Source organism: Sitophilus oryzae, unplaced genomic scaffold (assembly GCF_002938485.1).
Source record: "Sitophilus oryzae breed Bouriz unplaced genomic scaffold, Soryzae_2.0 scaffold_489_pilon_pilon, whole genome shotgun sequence".
Lineage (NCBI taxonomy): Eukaryota > Metazoa > Arthropoda > Insecta > Coleoptera > Curculionidae > Sitophilus > Sitophilus oryzae.
The window spans coordinates 25,278-47,400 of NW_022147072.1; the positions used below are offsets into that span (position 1 = coordinate 25,278).

The window sequence follows — 22,123 nt, forward strand, 5'->3', positions numbered from 1 at the left end:
TTAATGCTGCATTTTTAAATTAAGTTCATTATAACTAAATTTATAATAATAACTCAGATGAGTAATGTAATCTTTATGATCATATTAGTTTTTAGTTTGATGGCAGATACGTATTGAGCCATCTAAGAAATCATCTATTATAGATGATTTCTATAACAGTATTTTTACTATTTAAAATAAATTTAAAAAAAAAAAAAAAAAAAAAAAAAAAAAAAAAAAATATAATTTTAAAATAATTGGCAACGAAACTCCCCGGAAATAAATCTGCTAATAGAGCTAAGCAAATTTATCAATTAATTTAACATTTAGGCAAACGGCTATCAAACTAAAGATTAAAAGTGAAGATCAAACTGTTTAAGTATGTTTACTGGCGAAGCTCTGATAAAGATTTTAAGTATTTATAAAGTAGTTTCTCAAATTTAACTTATCAATCGATACTGAGTATAGCGTTCGCTTAAATCGAGAAATGTAAAGGACCTTGCTTATTCGTACATATCACATTTCTTACAATATATACTACCTGACATATATTCTGAATTGATGGTACTAAAGTAAATAAACGAAAATTTTTACATTACAAGATTTTTAATAGTTTTTCGATAGTGCCGCGAAGCGGAGATGAATATATCTGTAAATTAATTTCCATAGATATTTATTTTATTATTTGGAAAAAAAAAAAAAAAAAGATTTTTTAAATTAAATAAATTTTTAATTTTATTTTGAAACAATAATTAAAACATGTAGGTAAAATTTAATATATCTTGACATAAAGTGACATATGAAAAAACAAATGAATACATGGTCATAGATCATAATGCTCTGTAGTTTAACCATAATATAAATATAAATGTATATTATAAAGTTATGTTTAGTATTTTGCTATCCTAAGAAGTATACTAGTCATAAAATAAGAAATACACTATTAAAATGTCTAAAATGTGTTACGGTTCTGTAAGTTTTGGTTTCACCTGCTGATCACTCAAGAATAAAGTTTTTTTATACCAGTGAAATCTCAGTATTAAATTATACGCTTAAAAGTTTAATATTTAGGTATTAGTTATGAAATGTAATGATATTACTATAACCATTATACTTCAAAAATCATTGTAAATGTGCCTGTGCAAACGATATACAAAATCGCATGTACTTTTATTTTTAAGTGGGTCATTAGCCATATTATAATCTTTATAATCCTGGATTCCTTAAGGCCTTAACTATCTGGAGACTCAGAAACCAAAGTGAAGAAAACCTAGTGATCATATATCACAATAGATTCAGGAATAATCTAATCTAATGTAATACTTAATTAGGTATTATAAATAAAATATTTTAAATGCAAAGAGGTTCTTTTCAGTAAGTTGTGCCTTCTAAGTAAATAAAGCATAAAATAAAAAAAAAATTATTTATGTTTTATGTCTGTTATACAGGGTGTTTCAAAACATGTGTTATCTCTCGTGTGGAGATTCCTCTCGTAAAATAAGATTGGTTACATAACATAGGTCAGACTGCCTTTTTTCTTTGTACCTGTAGGGGTTTAAAGTCTTATTGTGCACACAATAATTTTACTAAAAGAGGAAAAAAGTCAGTCAAGCACATGTTTTTCCATCGATATATAAGTATGCTCAGTGATAACCTGTCCCTGGTAAATATGTCGACACTTTTTGAGTTTTTGTCTCACAATTTCATTCGAATCGTTAAAAGGCACTAAGAAAATAATAAATCAACAAAATCAAACCTAAACCCCTTCTAGCTACGAAACAAAGCGCAGAATGAGCCTATGTGATATGGAAAATTAACTATTTTACGAGACGAATCTCCCCATGAGAATTTATAATTTAAATTTAAAAACTTTGCTTCAGTTTATAATTTTTAATTAAATTTAATAACAATTCATCTTAATTATTATTACATTACTTTAAGAAAAAAAAAAAATATTCTATAATATACAATATCATTTTGTATATAAAAACTTAAATAAAATAAAGAAACAAAAACAAATTTTACCCTGGTAAAAAGGTATTAGGCGTTATAGCTGCCGACGTTCTCCAGGTTTTAAATGTAAACAATCTAAATTATTTCTTAACAATAGCTATAAACTGTTAATTACTTGAAAAGAATCTGACCGCTATAACATAGACCCTACAGACCTCTTGCCACCGTTTCATTAGACATTAGTAGAATTTTCTTTTCATGTAAATGGTTGCTGGATTATAATAAAATAAACATACTATTTTATTGCATATTTATTCCGGAAAAGTTACGAGGCAATTTTCTTTCATCTGTTTTATTAGCTAATAAGATTCATAAGTATATAAAACACTATAGCACCACTAAAAGTGCGACCTATAAAACTAAAGCTGTTTCCGCTTCAATTCAGGTATTGGCAAGGTAAAATATCTTTTTAATGACTTGTGTTTGTATCTTCTTTTATTTTATGTTACAAAAATAACAGTCTAAAATTACAATATCGCACAAAACTGTAACCATTTCGGTGTGAGAATAAATAAAACTGTTAAGGATAAACAGTTTAATGTGACACAGATGAAGTAGGATTCATAAGGAATTTTTATTTATTGCTTTAGTTGTAATTTGATTTTGTTTAAGTTTGAAATTTGAGTTTTTAAAATGACAAAAATAGCCTGTTGCTAAGATCGGGTAAATTGGCCATTTAAAGCAACAAATGGCTCAAAAACAAATCTGATTAAAATATTAAAAAACTATATATAAAAGTTTCTTTTAATTTTTCACAAATAAATATCAGGATAAGAAAAAAGTCGTAATATTTATCACAATTGGCAGCCATGAAGCAATAGAAGCAAAAATAACAGAGTAGTTTCTAAAAGAAAGTCATGTATACAGGGTGGTCTAACTGTATTCCGGAAGCTTTGGCGCTTATATTCTGCAGATAAAATATGTGAAAAAAATTCGTATAAATGTATGTCTTAAATGCTTAGTTTCAGAGATACAGGGTGTAGAAATTTCTGAAGTAACGTATTTGAATGAAAATTAGTGTCTGGAAGTTTTTGACATAGAAATTTGATTTTTGAGGTCCAATATGACTCCTACTTGTGAGGGCCACCTACATATCAGGTTAACTGGTTTTGAAAAGAAAGTAATAACTTTTTCGTCTAAACCTACCAGGCTAACCTAACCTAACCTAACCTAACCGTACCTATATAAAACTACTGAGTAATAAAATATACATTTGCGACACGTAAAAATTATCTAAAATGTAAAATAACTACGAGTAATGGTTCTCGAGATATTTGGAATCAAAATTATCAATACCATCATCATTGACATATATTAAACATGTTGACTAAATAGTTTAGACTAAAAATCATACATTAGAAATGTTTTTGTTGCCAAAAGTTCAGAAACTGTTTTTATCATCATTTTTTTGAAGAAAAATTTATGATTAATTCCAAAACTAAAGTTCCCCCAAATTTATCATTTTGGTCAAATAACTATCTACTCAACATATGTTTATTTTATCAATAATGACATGTTCCCATTCTAAATATCTTGAGAGCATTGGCTCATAGCGATTTTTATAAAGAGACAAATTTTAAACAAAATTTAAAAAAAAAAAAAATGTATATTTTTTTACTCAGTTTTTTTTTTTTTTTATTAGTTATTATTACTCTTCAAAACAGTTTAAGCACATGAGTGGCGGCCCCTACAAGTAGGAATCATATTGACATCCAAATCGAATTTCTCATGTCAAGCTCCCACAAACTAATTTTCATCCAAATATTGATGTTACTCATAAATTGAAAAAAAATTCAAATGAAAATGAAACTTCTGCACCCTGTAACTCCGAAAATAAGCATTTAAAGACATAATTCTGCCAACTTGCTTGCATCCCCAAAATATGCCGAGGGGTTTCAGGCCTGTCAATTCCCCTGTATATCTGGTCATGCAAGTAAAATTCTCTTTAAAAAAAATCTGGCTTGGAGTAATGAAGGCTATAAATAACTCTCCCATTTATAAAGGTGGTATCATTACTATACAAATTTTTCTCCTGTAATTACTAAACTTAAGTTTATATTTTCTTTAAAAAATAACGCCCGCTGCAGTAGTAAAGTTAGTTAAAATATTTTTTATATAATACTTTCTTCTTAATTTTATCGAACAAACAAATTTATAAGTAGGCAATGCGATATTTTGACATATACGTAATTATTTAAATCACTTTTTATAGCTAATATAAAATTGGAAATTTAATTTTATACAGCTTATATACAAAATATTATTTGGTTTTTTACATAAGTAATCACGTTACAAAAGCTATAAAAATTATGGTGAAGCATCAAATTTGTTTCCTGAAAGTCGATGATAATTTTAAAACTATAAAGTAGTTTATAAATTTACATTATCAATCGATACTAAGTATAGCGTTAGCTTAAATCAGAAAGATAAAGATAAATTTAAATATTCGTATAACATATCATAATTTATCATTTATTGAATGTTCCCAAAGTCTGAGAACCAGAACAAACACGCTGAATCATTCTCTACCACATTCGATATAACATAGTATACACATGTTACCAGTATGCGAATTAAAATACCACATTAATTAAAGACAAATTTGTTAATGTTTATTACTTACAATCAAAAACTAAGTAATGGAAATTTTCCTCTTGTATACTATCGTGTAACCTCACTGAAAAACAAAGGAAAAATAAATATTAGTACATGAATATTTTATATGAATCACATGCATAATTTAAAAAAAATGTTTACATGTGATATATTGCCGTTAAAAAGTGACACTAATAGTATTATAAGCCATTACGATTAAAGATAATAATAACTAAAAAATATATACATTCACCATACTTCTGTTAAATCTTATTTTTTAATTAATATTTGTTAAAAATAAGTGAATATATGGAATAATTACACAAAGTTTGATCTCGTAATTTCTACCTGCTTACAGCAGGAAATTCGGAGTTTTATTAAAACTTTTGCGAAAATTTGTGAAGTCTTATATAGCTCTCTTCCTAAAATAAACATAATTAAACCGAAATATTAGTTCTTTGTATCAAATATTTACATGAATTTGAAAGAATTTAGACAAGTAATATCAGAATTAACAAAGTCAAATATTCCAAAAGGTATATCGTAAATACGCATAAACAAAATTAATTGTAAACAAATATTTTGACTCAAATTAATTTTATATATGTATATTTGGATGTAAACATGTTTACTATGCTGCTTTAGCTAATTTCATATTTCTAAAATATTTTATATTATGTGATATAATTTTTGCCATACGATGTGATGTATAAAATTCAACAAAATGTGTTATAAAAATATATATAAAACTAAGAATGTGTACGATCTTCAAGTATTATAACCAAGCAGGCTTTGACTTTGACATATAAAAAAATTCTAATATTAACTTCCCATAAGAATCTTTATATGTCATTAAAACATACATAATTCTGAAATAAAATCCTTTATGGAAAAATAAAACTATTATCTTAAACGCATTCTGTAACTAAAACTAATTAGTGAGGTTAGCTTTGAGAATATAATACGGTATGATCGAAAAAAACGGCGTTGAGAAATGATAATCGATGAAAATTTTAGCGAGGTCACTCTTGAGACGTCATTTATTAAAAATTAACATAAAACTTGTCAAAAATTGACACTAATTATAGAAAGATGGAAAAATTATAGAACCTTTCCAAACACACACATTTCCAAAAAATATAAAAATATTTTTTCTCGATCTCTTAATAATGCCCACCGGCAGTTAGCGCCATTAAAAAAAACAAGAAGAGTACGGGTCAGGAAAATGACGTCTAGGGCGAAAATGACCTCGTCAAAAATAATCATCGTTCGTCATTCCCCAGCCGTCTTTGACGCCACTTTTTTTTGATTGTATGATACTTATAACAATCAAAAGAGGTAAAAACAAGGGCATTTTGCACATAAAAATAAAACTTCTTTATTTTATAAATTGTTATTTAAAGTTAAAAAGTTACTATTTATTATATTTATATATAAAAGACTAATTGTTTTGGAATCATGAAGAAAATCTAATTTATTAATAGTAATACAAAAGTAGACTAAAATAGGTATTCATGTAATAAAAAAAACGCGTTAATATATTGCGCTCCCCTTCGTAAATGGGTTGTCTAAATAATTACAAGGGTTACACAACAAGTATAATATAACGATTTGTCAGAAGGCACATAACTTGTTATCTAATAATTTCTCCAAACTAAAATCTGTAACACCCTTAAACAAACGAAGCAATGTTATATATGAAATTCCATGTTCGAACTGCGCCCAAGTTTACATAGGACAAACTTCTCAATGGTTAGAAAATAGACTGAAAGGGCACAAGTATGATAAAAATTTATCCGCCCCACAAATCATGTGTTAACAGAAAACCATACATTTTATTTTAATAAAACTAAAATTTTAAAAACAGAAAATCACCAAAAAAGAATTTTATGAAATGGTGGAGATACAAAAAAACAAAAACGCGGTAAATGATAAAAAGGGCCTAAAAAATCTAAGCAAAATATATCTGTCGATCCTCTAACGCACTATAAGCAGTAGACATCATGTCCAGTTTTTCACAATTTTAATTCTGTAGGAATCTACGTTCAAGATAAGACCTTTTATTTTGAAATTTTATCTTTTTGATTTTAACTGAGTGTTTTCTTTGTACTTAAAGAGACTTTAAAAAGACATAAACTGTGTCGAAAAATCGTCGATAAAAATAAAATAATGAACAAAATCCAGTAACATCTTTACAGCCACAACGACCTAAAGCAAGAATAAAAATAAAAAAATATATAACTAGGTATAACTAAATATTTTGGAATCCTGGTTGCCAGAATTTTTTGTAATAAACATATGCCATATATACATAATTTAACGTATTATGATTCACATTTTTTCTTCCTCTCAATTTGATTTAATATTTTCTGTCACAAGAAATAGTATTTTCTCTTAGGGGGAATATATCAGTCTGTAAGTAAGTCAAACGCCTACAGACTATCATAATGTAAGATGATTTATCAAATAAAAAAAGTCTTACATTATATATCCTTACAAATGAGAACGAGTCATTTTATCAATTACTGTGGAAATGTAGGAATGTATTCGCTAAAAAATATCAAGTCGCGTTTTCTACGTTAGAAGGATATGTAATAGTCTCAGATCCAGCTGCAGGATTATTACGCTCATCATATTTATAATAAAAACATAATTTTTACCGATATTTATGAATAGGAATAATTACAAATTTGTTTTATTAATAATAATAATAACTGATTCTGGAGACGATATTACGTTCATAATTTTTTTTGATCATTTATATGTCAAATTAAAGCTTTTTTTCTGTGTATGATGTTATAAGGGTTTGAAAAATTTGCCGCAGATAGGGGTTGCCACGGTTCAAAGTCGTTTCTAATACTTTATACGAGCCCGGCAACACTGCGTCGGGCATCTGTACATCCTACAATAAAAACCTCAGGAATTTTGTCTGAGTGCCAATCTAAAGTATGTGTTAGGTGTATTTTATGAAACTATTTGAATTCCTACAGGGTAGCTGAAAAAAGTGTGAGTTGATCGGGATGATTTTTTTATAACATATCAGTCTGTAAGTAAGTCAAACGCCTACAGACTATCATAATGTAAGATGATTTATCACATGAAAAAAGTCTTACATTATATATCCTTACAAATGAGAACGAGTCATTTTATAAATTACTGTGGAAATGTAGAAAAAAACGATATTATATATTATATATACAGGTGCGCCACCCTATATAAAGGGTGGCGCACCTCATTCGCCTCGGTTGATTATACGAAAACGGTAACATGTAGAAAGAAAATATTTTATGGGTATATGTGGAGAGACAATGTGCACAATTTAAAATTATTTTGAAATATAGTTGGGGTGTTTCAGAACTAAGATCCATACCAAAGTTATATTTTTTCTTATATAACACCCGGTATTTTATTTCATTTTTGGATTCCTGGGCCCAAAAAAGCACTTATTTTAAGGGTTAAATATGTTTAAAATCTTTGGTTTTTGAGATATTTAAAGTTATTTAAATTTGCATGCTACAATAGAATAGATTATTAACACCCTGTACATTACTATTCAGCATTAATCCTTATGCTGACTTTAAAGGTAAAGAAGTAAACTTTACTGAAAAATGGTAGTGCTTCCTTAAATTTATACAGGGCTATCAAAAGTTGCTGATCTGTTTTAAGGATATATTTTATATAAAAACTTCGATATTTCAAATGCAACAACCTGTATTTTTTTAAATAAATCGAAGCAGATTCAAATGCTCTTTCAAACTATATTAGGGTTTCCTTAACCTATCTAGCTGAGATTTTGCATAAAAAGCGATTTTTAAATAAAATTGCAATCAAGATGGCTGGTATCGCTATGGCAATTTTATAGTGACAGTTAGTAACTATTTCCAAAGTCGACATTAGTTTATGGAAACCTATTAGGCAGAAACCTGTCGTTGGAAGTGAAGAAAATGAATTTGCCATAATTGACTCTTTTATAGAAAATCCATATATCTACAAGTCATCGTAAAATAAATCAAAGAACTACTTCTTCGTTTTTCTTGGTAGAATAATAAATATACATATTTAATAAATATTATTTATTAAACTATTGCAGGTAAATTAAATAAAAGTAAACTGGTAGAAATTTAAATAAGTCCATAAACCTTTAAACTCAGCATAAGAATTAATTCTGAAAAGTAATGTACAGGGTGTTAATAATCTGTTTTATTGTAGCATGCAAATTTAAATATCTTTAAATATCTCAAAAACCAAAGACTTTAAAGATATTTAACCCTTACATACAATAAATGCCTTTTTTTGAACTTAAGAATCCAAATATGAAATAAAATACTGGGTATTCCATAAGAAAAAATATAACTTTGGTATGGATCTTAGTTCTGAAAGACCCTGTATACTTTGAAATAATTTTAAATTGTTCACATTGCCTCCCCACATATAGCCATAAAATATTTTGTTTATACATCTTTCCGTTTTCGTATAATCAGAGGTTATCATTACCTCAACTGAGGTAAATGGGGTGCGCCATCCTGTATTATTGCATTTTGGCTTCCTTTCTATATGTGTCAATCATTTCAAAAATATTAACAAATAAATAAAAAAGAAATATTTTCAGCCTTTCTAAAAAAAAATATATTAAAAATACACAAAAAAGAAATGTTCTGAAATCAAATACAATTTTTTTTTAAGTTTTGATTTTTGCATAAAGGCAACTGCTCCATGTGTCCAAATTATTTTCAGCATTACAGTGTTGCTGCTTCAACGCTGCAACTTGCTTGGGAACATCTCTGATATTTTAAATGGAACACCCGCTATAAAATTATATTTTTCGAAACTACTAATTTTTCTAACGTTACTTTGAATGTGGTAGACAATGATTCAGTATTAAAACTAAAAGAGTTTCGGACTTCCATTGTTTTTATTTATTTTGCTTGCACAACGTTTCGGTCAGCAGTATCACTGACCGTTATCAAGGGTTCACACTTGATAATTGTATATTATATAGATGGAATAGGTGCCTTTATGTAAAAATCCAAATTTTCAAAAAAACTAACGTACCATCGCATCGCCGTGAATCGCCCTATAATAACACTATTTTTAACAGTAAATACTCTATAGTAAATCAAGCGAAGTGTGAGTAGTAAATAATGAAATGTTAAATAAATCAACAACGGATATTTAGATATTAAGTGGAAATATTTACGAAGTTAAATTACATTTTTCATAATTATAATAATTCCAATTATATTAACTATAATAGATTTTAACACTTAGCCTGTTTTAGAATACTGACTTAATAGAAAACGCTCCATCTTAATGAGGTCTGCTTTATAGTACGAATTACAATAGTTTCTATAAGCACTGCTTTTATTAAAGCCTCCACTTGCGTTGATGTCAGCCGTTAACGATGTCTTTGCTTCTAGTTCTAAGTTAGAAGTCACAAAGATCAAATACAGAGATTTATACAGATATATTAATATAAGAGAAGAATTGAAATATTATAAAAGGAGTTTTTAAATAAAGGTTTCGTTTTATCCTATTGAGGTACGGAACCGCGTAAAAATGAATCAAATTATGTTGTAACTCCATCAGGACATATTATAATAGTTATTTTAATAATATTAGTGTTTAGGGAGCATTTTACCTAGGCAAGAACGTTTAATTTTGTTAAGTGGGAAAAATGCAACTAAAACACAAATGTAATACAGAATTTCATCCTCAAACACATGTACATATATATTTAGTTAAAATTATAAAAGATTGATAGGAAAAGTTAGTCAATTGCAATTTTATAATTAATGGGACTACTAGTCAGTGAAAATATTTTCAAAATTCATTGCGATAATTAGCATTAGCCATTATCGCATTAAAAGCATAACATAATTATTATTCGTTATAACTAAAGAAAGGGGACAACCTAACACTACCTAACACCACTGCACATTGTTGTCGGTAGTTATGCCAATGCGGCAATGATTAGACTGGTCATTGACGAAAACAGTACCTACTGTGAAAATTTTCAGGTCAGGGGCTTGGAATACCCTCAAAAAGAAATTTCCACTTCTCTAATTCCCAGTGGATGACATACCAAGAATCTAAAACTTTGAGAAACACCTCACTGTAGTATTGAGTAATAAAAAAGATTAGAAGGGAGAAAGGTTTGCTCAGCACGTAAAGGACCATACCATAACGTGGTATACCGACGCTTCCAAAACCAAAGCAAGGACAGGGATTATATAGGCCGAAAACTAAATAATCCGAATCAATGGGCACCTACCCCAGCATCCTTAAGGCAGAAATCTACGCTATCGAAAGATGCGTACAACTTATCTCAAATAGGAACTATCAAAAACAGGAAATAGCCATCTTATCCGATAGTCAAGCAGCAAACGCGATCAACTTAGCAACCATCAATTCGAAATTGGTCAAATAATGCCCAGAGAAGCTGAACAAATTAGGCAAAGAAAATAAAGTCCTCCTACTCTGTATGCCCGCTCAACAAGGGATAGAAGGCAATGAAAAAGCAAATGATCTTGTTAGAAAAGGAGCGAGCACTCCATTAACTGGACCAGAAACCAACTAAAGGCGGAACTGAGAAACCTGGAATACTCCATCCGTAACCTGGAATAGGAGTCCTCCAACGGTTTAAGACACTCGAAAGAGTTCCTCAGAACTTACGACTGAGAAAAATCAAAGAAAAAAAAAACAATTTTTGTTGATTTAAGTAGCAACGGTTTTTAAAGCAATCTTAGGATTGCCACGGGGTTTCTAACAGGACACTGTCTCCTCAACGAACACCTTAGTAAGCTGAAGCTAAGGAACAACAGCGAATGCAGATTCTGTGGGGAAAATGGGAAAACACCAGAACACCTGGTGTTTGATGACCGTTCGTGCCATAAACTTTGGTACGGCTGTTGTCGAGGATGGAGAGCTGGCCTCTGTGGAGCCGTCTCAGATAATGGCTTTTGTTAAAGCCCTGATACTGTATGATGAGTTATAAGTCGTTATAACCCAAGAAAGGGGAACATACAATAGATTTGTAAGGTCGAGGTGATTAACTCCTCTCCTAAACCTCTACATTCTACAAGAGGGACATAATAGATCTGTAAGGTCGCAGTAATTAATAACCCTCCCATACCAGAATACGTTCTACAAAGAGTATTCTAAAAATCAGAATCGAGAATATATAGAATTACCCAAGATTACAGAGCTCTTAAAATACACTAACCCTTGTGCTCAAATCATTATCGATGAAAAAAGGAATTTTAAGGTTAGCGGAACAAAGACATTCCATTTATAATAAACCGAAAACGAATTGTCTAGTCTCAGCGTCTGGGACAGCAATCAAATAAACAAACAGTTTTTTCACCCCGAAAAGTTATTTGGATTTCTTCCCGGCCAAAATGGCTTGAGGGTAGGTCAAGAGTTCAAACACCCATAATGAGGACATAAAAATAAAGACACTTGCTCCATAAACAGAAATTTTAATAGAAGAAAGGAAAATAGAAGAGGGTAAAGTGATACAATCTATCAACTATTGTTTTTTTTTTAGTTCGTATACTGGGTGGTCCGAATTGTAATCTGGGAACTTCGGCAATATACTCTGCGGATAAAAATAATTAAAAAAGTTCGAAGGGAAAATGAAACTTCTACACACTGTATCTCCGAAACAGGCATTTTAAGACATAAATTTATAGGAATTTTTTGCTTATTTTTATCTGTAGAATATACTGCCGAAGTTTCCCGATTAACATTTTGTATGAAAACTACAATTTTGCTACTAAAAGCATGTCTAGTTTTTGGTCTTAAGCAACATACCTATGAAATAGTGTTTATGGTTTTTCTAATGTCACTATTATTAAAAAAAAGTTATATTGTTTTTGTAAGGTGCCCGGTGGCATAGAGGTACAGGCTCTCGTCTACCAATCGCAAGGTGTGGGTTCGATTCCTACACCCGGCATTTCATCAGCCGACTATTTTTATTAAAATAAAAATAGTTTGGGTACCTAGGTCGACTCAGCCTTAAATGAGTACTTGGGATTCACAATCCTGAGGTAATAATAGGCGGTTGAAGCGTAGTGCTAGCCACATTACCTTCCTTGTATACCGAACGGCTCTAGCATGGCAAGCTGTACCTTGTTACTCCCAAGGCGTTAAACGCTATATACGGGAGCTATTATATTATATATTGTTTTTGTTTTCACGACTGTCACTGAGTTAGTCGGTAATGACCAACAAATCGGCTTTTTAAGGTATAAATTTGTCAGTTTATGTTTTTAGCTAAAAAAATTCCTAACTATTTTATACGTACTAAGTATAGTCGCTTTTTGCAAGTTTATATATATTTTTGATGGAAGATCTAGTATTTTTATCGATTCAAGGAAATTTTTTGGGATCACTCCTGTGGTGGATATAGTAACTGGTACTAGGGAATTTTTTCTTGTCTCCACTGTTCCTTTATTTCGTTAGCCCGCTCTGTGTATGTTTCGATTTTATTTCGGTAGGTATATTGCTTGCAAATTGTTATTATTTGGAATCGCTATATCTAAAGGGAAATTAAAACAACTTTCGTTGCACGTCATCAATGACACCATGCGTCGTCTTATGGAGTTTGCTGGCGGTCGTATTATGATGTGCAACGAAAATTATTTTAATTTCCCCATTTTTAAATTTATCTGTCAATATTATTTCCGGTCTGTGGTGTTCAATGTGTTTATCTGTTGTTACAATCCTATCCCAATAGATTCTATGTGTTTCGTTTTCTAGGACTGGTTCGGGTATGTAGTTGTAGTAAAGTGTTTTATCTGCTTTTAGGTTGTACTTTTGTATCAGTATCTTGTGAATTATTTTACTTACATTATCGTGTCTCTGTTTATAATCTGTTTGTGCTATCATGCTACACGCACCCGTGATATGTTGGATATTTTCGGTAGTTTTTCCACATCTTCTTCACTTATCTGTCAGAACTGTGAGATCCTTTATGATGTATTTTTTTGTAGTTAAGTGTACTTACAACTTGATCTTGAATAGCGACCATAAAAGCTTCAGTCTCCGGGAAGAGGTCTCCCACTTTCAGCCATGCGTTTGACGCTTCAAAGTCAACGTGCTCCTGACTGGTTTCATTAGGGTGACATCCATGAACAGCTTTTTGTTTCAATGATGTCAGCTTTTGGAAGTTATCTTTTTGTTCAAGGTGGTAATTTTGTTGTTTTAATTTCAGTGGTGTGATATCTGTGTTTGCTTGTACTATAGCTTGATGGATCTGTAAACTCTGCGCTTTAATATAGAAGTATTGTCTTAAATTATGTTATTACATTTATTGTGCATATTTTTGATATCTATGAGCCCTTTACCTCTTAGTGCTCTGGGTAGTATTGTTCTCTCAGTACATGATTTTGGGTGTGTTTTTTAGTGTTTACACCATACACATAAAATTAATCTTAAAAAGTTATATTATTATTGTTTATTGGCTCTTACATTAGCTACTGAACATGGTAGAGCTCAACTTCAGGACTTTGAACCATCTCTGATAAAAGTAACTTCCAACAAATAACAATAATATGACTTTTCAATGACAGTGACATTATAAAAACAAAAGCTACGATTCCATAGGTATGTTGATGAGAAACAAAGGGCAAATCATGATCTAAATTTTATAATTGCTGTAAATCGTTACCGTATTTTTACAAAATCAAATATCTTCAATAAAAATAAAGCTAATGAGATAAGTCAAAAAACGAACTATCAAGAAAAGATGCCCCTTAATAATAAAGTGTTTTTTCAATACTTTATTTTGTAGAACCACTGAGTGTTTCAAACTTTTGCCCAAATAATATATTGTTTTTCATCGTGTAATATATGCATATCGTAAGACATATGGAAAATTTAATTCTTAATTTGAAAACTACTGAAAGTCATTTGAAAACTACTGAAAAGTCAAAATGGGACTACTGAACAAACATATTAGACTTTAAAATACATGAAAACTTTCAAAGTGTCCATTATTCGTACCAGTTCTGTATATTAATCTCTAGTAACACGATTTAATATATTCAAAACATAAAAATGTAATTCTCAAAACATTTTTATAAAGATGTATGGAAATGTTCTATAAAATTTATATCATTTCTAAGCATAAAAAAATATATATCAAATAAATCCATATGATGTATGTCACTATAATACCGAAATATCTTTATGGGTAGAAAGGATATCGGCAGACGTTTTTTATACTAATTTTCCAATCTCCAGATATTCAAAGGAATATCTGCCATGTGGCACCGGTTCCAGTAACATTTGAATTTTTATTGGATATTGAGAATTCGATTTTGATATATGTGTAATATTGATAGAGTTCAAAGTAGATAGGAAGCAAATAAGAAAAACATAATGCAGCTTAAATAAAAAATCGAAATATTTACTGTAAAGAAGTATTTTTTAAAATCTACTTAAAGATTTTTTAAAGAAAGTCAAAATAGATTTTTACACAGTACCATGGAGTACGTAAATTTAATATTCCAATTTACAATATAGCTATATAAATACAAAGAGCGATCAGCCATGATTCAAATAGTTTGCAATACTGTGTTAGTGATTGGTATAGATGTTAAAACAAAATATCGATCAAAAAATTAGCAAATTATGTCAACTCACTCACGTAATTGTTGCACGACCTGTGTTGTTTTCTCGAGGCTCGAAGCTAAAATTGATATGTTTGGTGCAATTATCTTTAGACTATGAGTTATTATATTTATTATTTTTGGTTGATCTTTTGTTTGCTTAGAAGATATTACTTAGTCACACGGTCGAAAATTTTTAGTACATTCAACAAGGCCCTTATTGTCATACTGAGTCACAAACATCGGCAAACATAAAAAAAGTCTCGCAACACAATTCTTCCACTATAAAAAATTGTGAGATCCAAGAGTAAAGTATCCCAGAGTGTAAAATCAAGTCAGTATATTTTATTTAGTTTATCTTTAAGCACCTGTTCAACAATTTTGTTTGTGGTCCGAACTGTATTCCGGAAACTTTAGAAGCAGATCCTGCAGATAAAAAAAGTAAAAAAGTTCGTATAAATGTATGTTCTAAAATGCTTAGTTAAGGAGATACAGGGTGTAGAAATTTCATTTTTATTGCAATTTTTTTCAAATAATTTCTGAAGTAACGTCAATATTTGGATGAAAATTGGTGTCTTGGAGTTTTTTGAAAACTACTAAAAAAAAATATTCATTTCCGTGATTTTTCACGTAAAAAATGTCTCTTATTAAAAATTGCTCAAATACTGCTCTTATCAAAAAGTTCTCAAGATATTTAGAATGGAAATAGTCAATACATGTCATTATTGACAAAAATTAAATATATTGAGTAGATTTGGTTAGGTTTGGTTAGTTATTTCTTTAAATTAACTATAAATTTTTCTCGAAAAAATGATGATAAAACAGTTTATGTTGCACTTTTGGCATAAAAACATTTCAAATTTATGATTTCAGTCTAATAACTATTTAGTCAACATGTCAATTTGTCAATTATGACAGGTGTGGATAATTTCGATTCCAAATATCTCGAGAACCATTACTTCTAGCGATTTTTACCAAGAGACCTTTTTTACGTAAAAAGTCACGGAAATTAATATTTTATCATTCAGACCATCCTTGTATATTGTTAGGATCAATATTAGACAATATTTCTGTAATAATTATAATAACTTGGCAATTATTGCACGGCACTATAATTATAAAAAAATAATCTACCATTTCAATTACTAAGTATGTATATCTAAATACATAGTGTAAATAATTTGGTACCACACACTTGGTGTTTCGAGTCAAATTGCCGTTATGAATTTGCGTGTCTGAGCAATTTAAAATAAACCATATCCAAAAATGTCAAAAATTGACATATGATATGTCATTCTATTCAGAGTGTCATTTTCTATCGAATAAAATAGAAATATACCAAGGGTGCTATTTAAAAATCAAAAGTTGTAATCATTTTCGGTGTAACAGGAAGTGACAGAAAACAATTGAATACGTCAATAAATCCTAATTTATGTCATATACTAACATAACAAATCTCGTTTTTTTATCTGAAAAAATAAAAAAGTTATAGGGGTGAGCCACTTTTGAGACGCACCCGGTATATAAAATAATCAATTACTATATTTAATATGCTTTTACTGTAATTTCTAGTAGTCATATAAATCTATTTAATAATCATATTGTCATCACACATAATTTAAATTTTAATTAAACTAATAATAAATTAATCAGTCTAACAATTAATCCTATCCAAATAAACATGTACACAAAAAATTATATGTAATATTGATCGATAACCGAAAACCGAAATAGGAAATGTCATCTCTCTTGACGTTCAATGGCGAGGGCCTCTATTTATAAACAGTATACGCCTCTTATATACTAGGGTCAGCATTTCTGGCCTTGCTCAGTAAAATAAGATGTACTGAATAAAGAAAGAAGAGTAAGTATTTTCCCAGTGCATGAAATCTAGCGTCGGATTAAGTGGTTATAGGTATAATAAATACTTCGCATTTTTGCTCTTTCCGACTTACTAGATCTCCATAACGATTCACTCCTAGACATGTAAAGGCTGACCTAAGGTTTCGCTTGCCAGTATGGGATTATGTATCGCAAACGTTAAAATATTTAACGTTTTAATTTTTTTTAATATTTGGTCTGTTTTAACAGAGAAAACCTATTTCCTGACTAATTTTTTACCATTTAGAAAATTGCTTATAACTTTTGTATTTCGCGGAATAATAAAATTCTGTAAAAACGTTCTTAAGGCACTTTTTTTAAGCACAATCCAGTGGCGTAGTCAGTTTTTTCTATACATGCTGTTTTTGTCAGAAATAATAACCCTTTCCAAGGATATAAAGTTACAGTACGTCTGTCCGTTCTGTGGCTACGGGTTATCCGTGAGAGGGGAAACGATATTCTCTCGATGTTTTTCGTAAAAAATTAGACGACGCGTCCCATCAATAAAAATTCGACAAATTTGCAAGTAGCCAATAAAATGAGTGGGCCGAGCGATTTGCGGTGACGTACTCGTCAAGTCGACGTATAAAATATATTGCTGTTTATTTAAATGTTTTTTGTCCGCATTCCTTTCATAGACACAGATCCAAGAGACGAACTGTATGTGTATTTATTTCTAAGAATGAGAGAAATATTAGGTTTATCTTTGTATCGAAGCGGGCCTTGATTTTGTGTTGACCTAGTTGCCTAATTATTTTTTAACACAATTTAATATTCTATATTATTAGTTATCTGCATAATTAAAAACTTCTGAAAAGGTAAATCAACATTCTATATTAGTATTACCAATTACAATTAAAACGCCAGGGTTACAACTGAACTATTAAATGGAGAATTTATTGAGAATTGGGTTGGAACAAGGGGCCCATATCTTGGCCTGTTAGGTCCTGTGATTTAACTCCTTTCGACTTTTTTATGGAGGAAATTAAAAGATCTTATATATAAGGAAAGAACCACTGGGACGAGAGAAGAATTACAGAAGGCTACTAGGCAAGCTTTTGGACTTATTAAACCAGTTCGCCTAATATATCGTTTGTAACTCTGTGCGCAAAAGATGTTTATTGTGTATTCAACAAGGAGGTGCTCAATTTGATTTTTTTGATCATCTTTGATTTTTTTAAAAAACTATATTCGTCACTCAAAAAATACGTTTTTTTAGTTTTGTTCTTTGTTTATTGTATCGATTTCAGTTGTAATTACTAATACTAATAATTACTGGGTGGGGTTCCCTTTTCTGTACTTTTTCTCGATTTTCGTGAAAGTAACACCCAAAATCTCATTCAAATCGGAAAAACGGTTCTTAAATTATCTGAAAAAATGCGTTTATTTTTTTAAAGTTTGATGCCCTCTAGCTGTCAACCAAAGCACATTTGTATAAAGATAAATTGTGTCCAATGAACTTATCTTGATACCAAAAATACGTAGTAATCCTATGTCCACGAAATATTGGGACACCCTGTATATCGAAAAGCACCATAGAAAACAAGTTAGTTAGTAGTTGTTTTCACAAAACTCTACATTACACATAATTCTTACATTAAAATATTTAAGAAACTAAAATTATTGTACAGAGTGGGTCAAATTCGACGTTTTAAATGCAAACACCCTTTCCTATAGGAGATAGACAAAAACTAATATCGGTGTCTGGAGCTCAATTTTTGTCAAAAACATGATGGTGAAAACCGCATATCGATATGTGTTACCGTTTAGGAGTTACGGGGTGTTTTTCAAAAATATGCATTTTTAACAAATCGCTGTAACTTTTTTGCTATGGAAAATTTTGTATTTCTATGAAAGTTTTTTCAAAGCATCTTTTTACGTAGAATTTAATGGTTTAAGTATAATTTTTTTAAAATTAATAATTTAAGAATTATCAACAGAAAATTTGATTTTTTAAATGGAGCACGCTGTATATTTTTAACTCATTGAAAATAAATTAAAATTACCATTCCAAAAATATAGCACACTTGATATTTTGCTCGATTCCTCTTCGAGATATAGAGTATATAAAAATTCGCCCGCTTTAAATAAGTAGGCTTTGAACGACACCGGCCATAATGCAAAAAAATTCTAGCTGTAAGCATCAATTAAAACGAAAATAATATTTGCTATGAGAGATGCAGAACTTTATTACAATTTAAAATATATTTAACCAACATCAACACATTTAAACTATATTTAATAACAATAAAAATAAATAGCAAACCAAGACATGAGATTTTGCTACAGGTGTTCAACATATCGACAGTCTTCTGTTATGGACAGACGGGGCAGTTTTTGAACATTTCTCGCGGAATTCATTAACTCAGTAGGGGTGAAAGATACCCTCTCATAACTGCTAAGTATTTCTAATTCTTGTCTAGATTATACGGAAGAATAAGGAACCTTTATTCTTCCGCAAATATATCCATAGGATTAGATCCATGGGCACTAAGTCAGGCGGCCTCGATGGCCGACGACTAGGATCTTGGTTAGCTATTCAATTATTCCTGAAATTGGCTGCAAAAATTTGCTGATAACTTCAGCGTTCAGAGGCGGTGCGTCGTCTTGTTGGAAAAATATGTTTTCGAGTTCCATTAAGGGCATATCATCAATAAGGGATCCAAAGCCTACTAGTTAAAAGTGGCGAACTTTTAAAAATTCTGTATTTTGAAGGGGATTGCAACAAAATATCAAGTGTGCTATATTTTTGGAAAGGTAATTTTAAATTCCTTTCAGTTAAATAAAAATATAGAGGGTGTCCCAAATAAAAAATCAATTTTTCTGTTGATAACTCTTAAATTATTAATTTTAAAAAAAAATTACTTAAACCATTAAATTCTACGTAAAAAGATGCTTTGGAAAAGTTTTCATAGAAATACAAAATTTTCCATAGTAAAAAAGTTACAGCGATTTGTTAAAAATGCACATTTTTGAAAAACACCCCGTAACTCCGAAACGGTAACAGATATTGATGTGCGGTTTTCACCATAACGTTTTTGATGAAAATTGAGCTCAGACACCGATATTAATTTTCGTCTATCTCCTATAGAAAAGGGTGTTTCCATTTAAAAGCGTCGAATTTGACCCACCCTGTACAAAAGATCAAAAACCGGCATTTCTACAATCTACTCCGTATAAGTTTAGGAACTTCTAAAATAAGTTAACTTGCATATCATAAAACTCCATAAATAGAAACAAAGTAATATATATATTAACAAGCAGACCAGTCTACGTGTTGCTGTGTCTAAGGTATACGTTAACTACCGAACTACCAAACTACGAACTACCGAAGTACAGAACTACCGAACTACGAACTACCCGTAATTTATAGCCTATGTCTTATTCTGATGTATAATCTATATTATTGTAAAGTTTCATTAATATCCATTCAGTAGTTTTTGCGTGAAAGAGTAACCAAGATTCATACATCCATACATACAAACTTTCGCGTTTATAATACTAGTAAGGATTTCACATTTAACTTAATCATAAAAAAGTCGCTTATAACGAGCTAAATTATGAAAAATCATTTATATTTTGAATTTGCGTAGATACAAAAAGAAAGAAGGCGAATGAATTCGGGCGAAGAGATTTGATAGAAACTACTCCGTATAAGTTTAAGAACCTCTAAAGCGATTTAGGTTGCATATCACTATAATAGGATTGATGCATATCTTCATAAATAAGACCTTCCGACAGGACAAACTAATATATTTTTAAATAATATCTTTTAGATTCATGGTATATTTCACATTTTATCATAAAAAGTCTATCCTATCAAGGTAAATTATGACAAACCATTTATATTCTGAATTGGCATTGCAATTCTGAGTTTGCATTAAATATTCTGAATTAATATTGCTTGAACTAATACTTAAATTAGTAATTTAAGTTGGAAAAAAATTGCTTATTGATCTATATTAGATCATATTGTAATTGTAGTAAATATAGTAAATTCCCTCCAGGATAATCTATACTAATATATAATATCCTTAAGTGACTGACTCACTGATTAATCACAATCCTGCTCAAACCATTCAACGTAAGAAGACCAATTTTGGCATACAAGTTGATTCTAGGGTGTACAGGTTCGATGAGAAGGGATTCTTTGAAATTCCAGTTCCAAGGGAGTGAAACCACCACTCAAATATTACAATATTTTTTACTTAAAAAACGGGCAAGTTTCCGAAAAAACGCTTAAGCACGTATTTTATTTTGTTTTTTTTTACATATTTTAAGATAAAAAGTGGTAAACGGATTTAATGTGGGGTGTAGAGGTTCGATAAGGAGGGGTTTCTCGAATCTCAAATTCCAAGAGGGTGAAAACGCCCCTCAAATATTACAATATTTGTTATTTAAAAAACTGCTAGTCTTTCGGGAAAACGCGTGGACAAACATAATTAATTTTGTTTTTTTACATATTTTGAAATTTTTTAAAAAATCATACAGGGTGTTCCAAAAAGTTGCGTAATTGATTAACCACAATTCTGCTTAAACTGCTTGACGTAAAAAGCTTATTTTTTAGGTAGTGGCTCGACATTCTACCAACGCAACGTAAGAATAAGGAAATCTAAACAACGTTGGAATTAGTAAAACAGACGACGTTTGCATAACGGTGGAATAGGTCCTGAAAGGTCGGAAATAGGACGGAATAGGTCGGAAAAGTCTTTATTGCCTAACATTGTAACTACGTTGTCAGAATCACCTAAAGATCACTTAATCAAAAAAGGTTACAAGACAACGTTTATTCGACGTCGCAGAAGCTTTTACTTTGTTGTAGTACTAGTTCAACGTAGGCACAACGTTACAACAACGTTTACATTTATTTAAATACCCAAGGTACGGAGCTAACTGGTTTTTGTAATTAATCCAACGTTGTGTTTAGTACACATGTGATCGCAAGTCGTGAAAATGCTATTCGGGTAAAACGCAACTTTGCCCCAAATTAACCATGTTCGTATCTATTACGGTTACCGAGATACCAATGTCCGTACCCCGAA

At 30.2% G+C, this 22,123-nt stretch overlaps 1 protein-coding gene across 1 annotated transcript in view; it reads right to left on the minus strand.

Annotated features, from left to right (window-relative positions):
* LOC115886467 (calcium/calmodulin-dependent protein kinase type II alpha chain-like) overlaps positions 1 to 22,123 on the minus strand; it is a 219,572-nt gene that overhangs the window by 9,574 nt on the left and 187,875 nt on the right. The window contains exon 4 of the mRNA XM_030905628.1: positions 4,616 to 4,669. Within this exon, the coding sequence (XP_030761488.1) occupies positions 4,616 to 4,669 (54 nt within the window). The remainder of the gene's footprint in view (positions 1 to 4,615; positions 4,670 to 22,123) is intronic.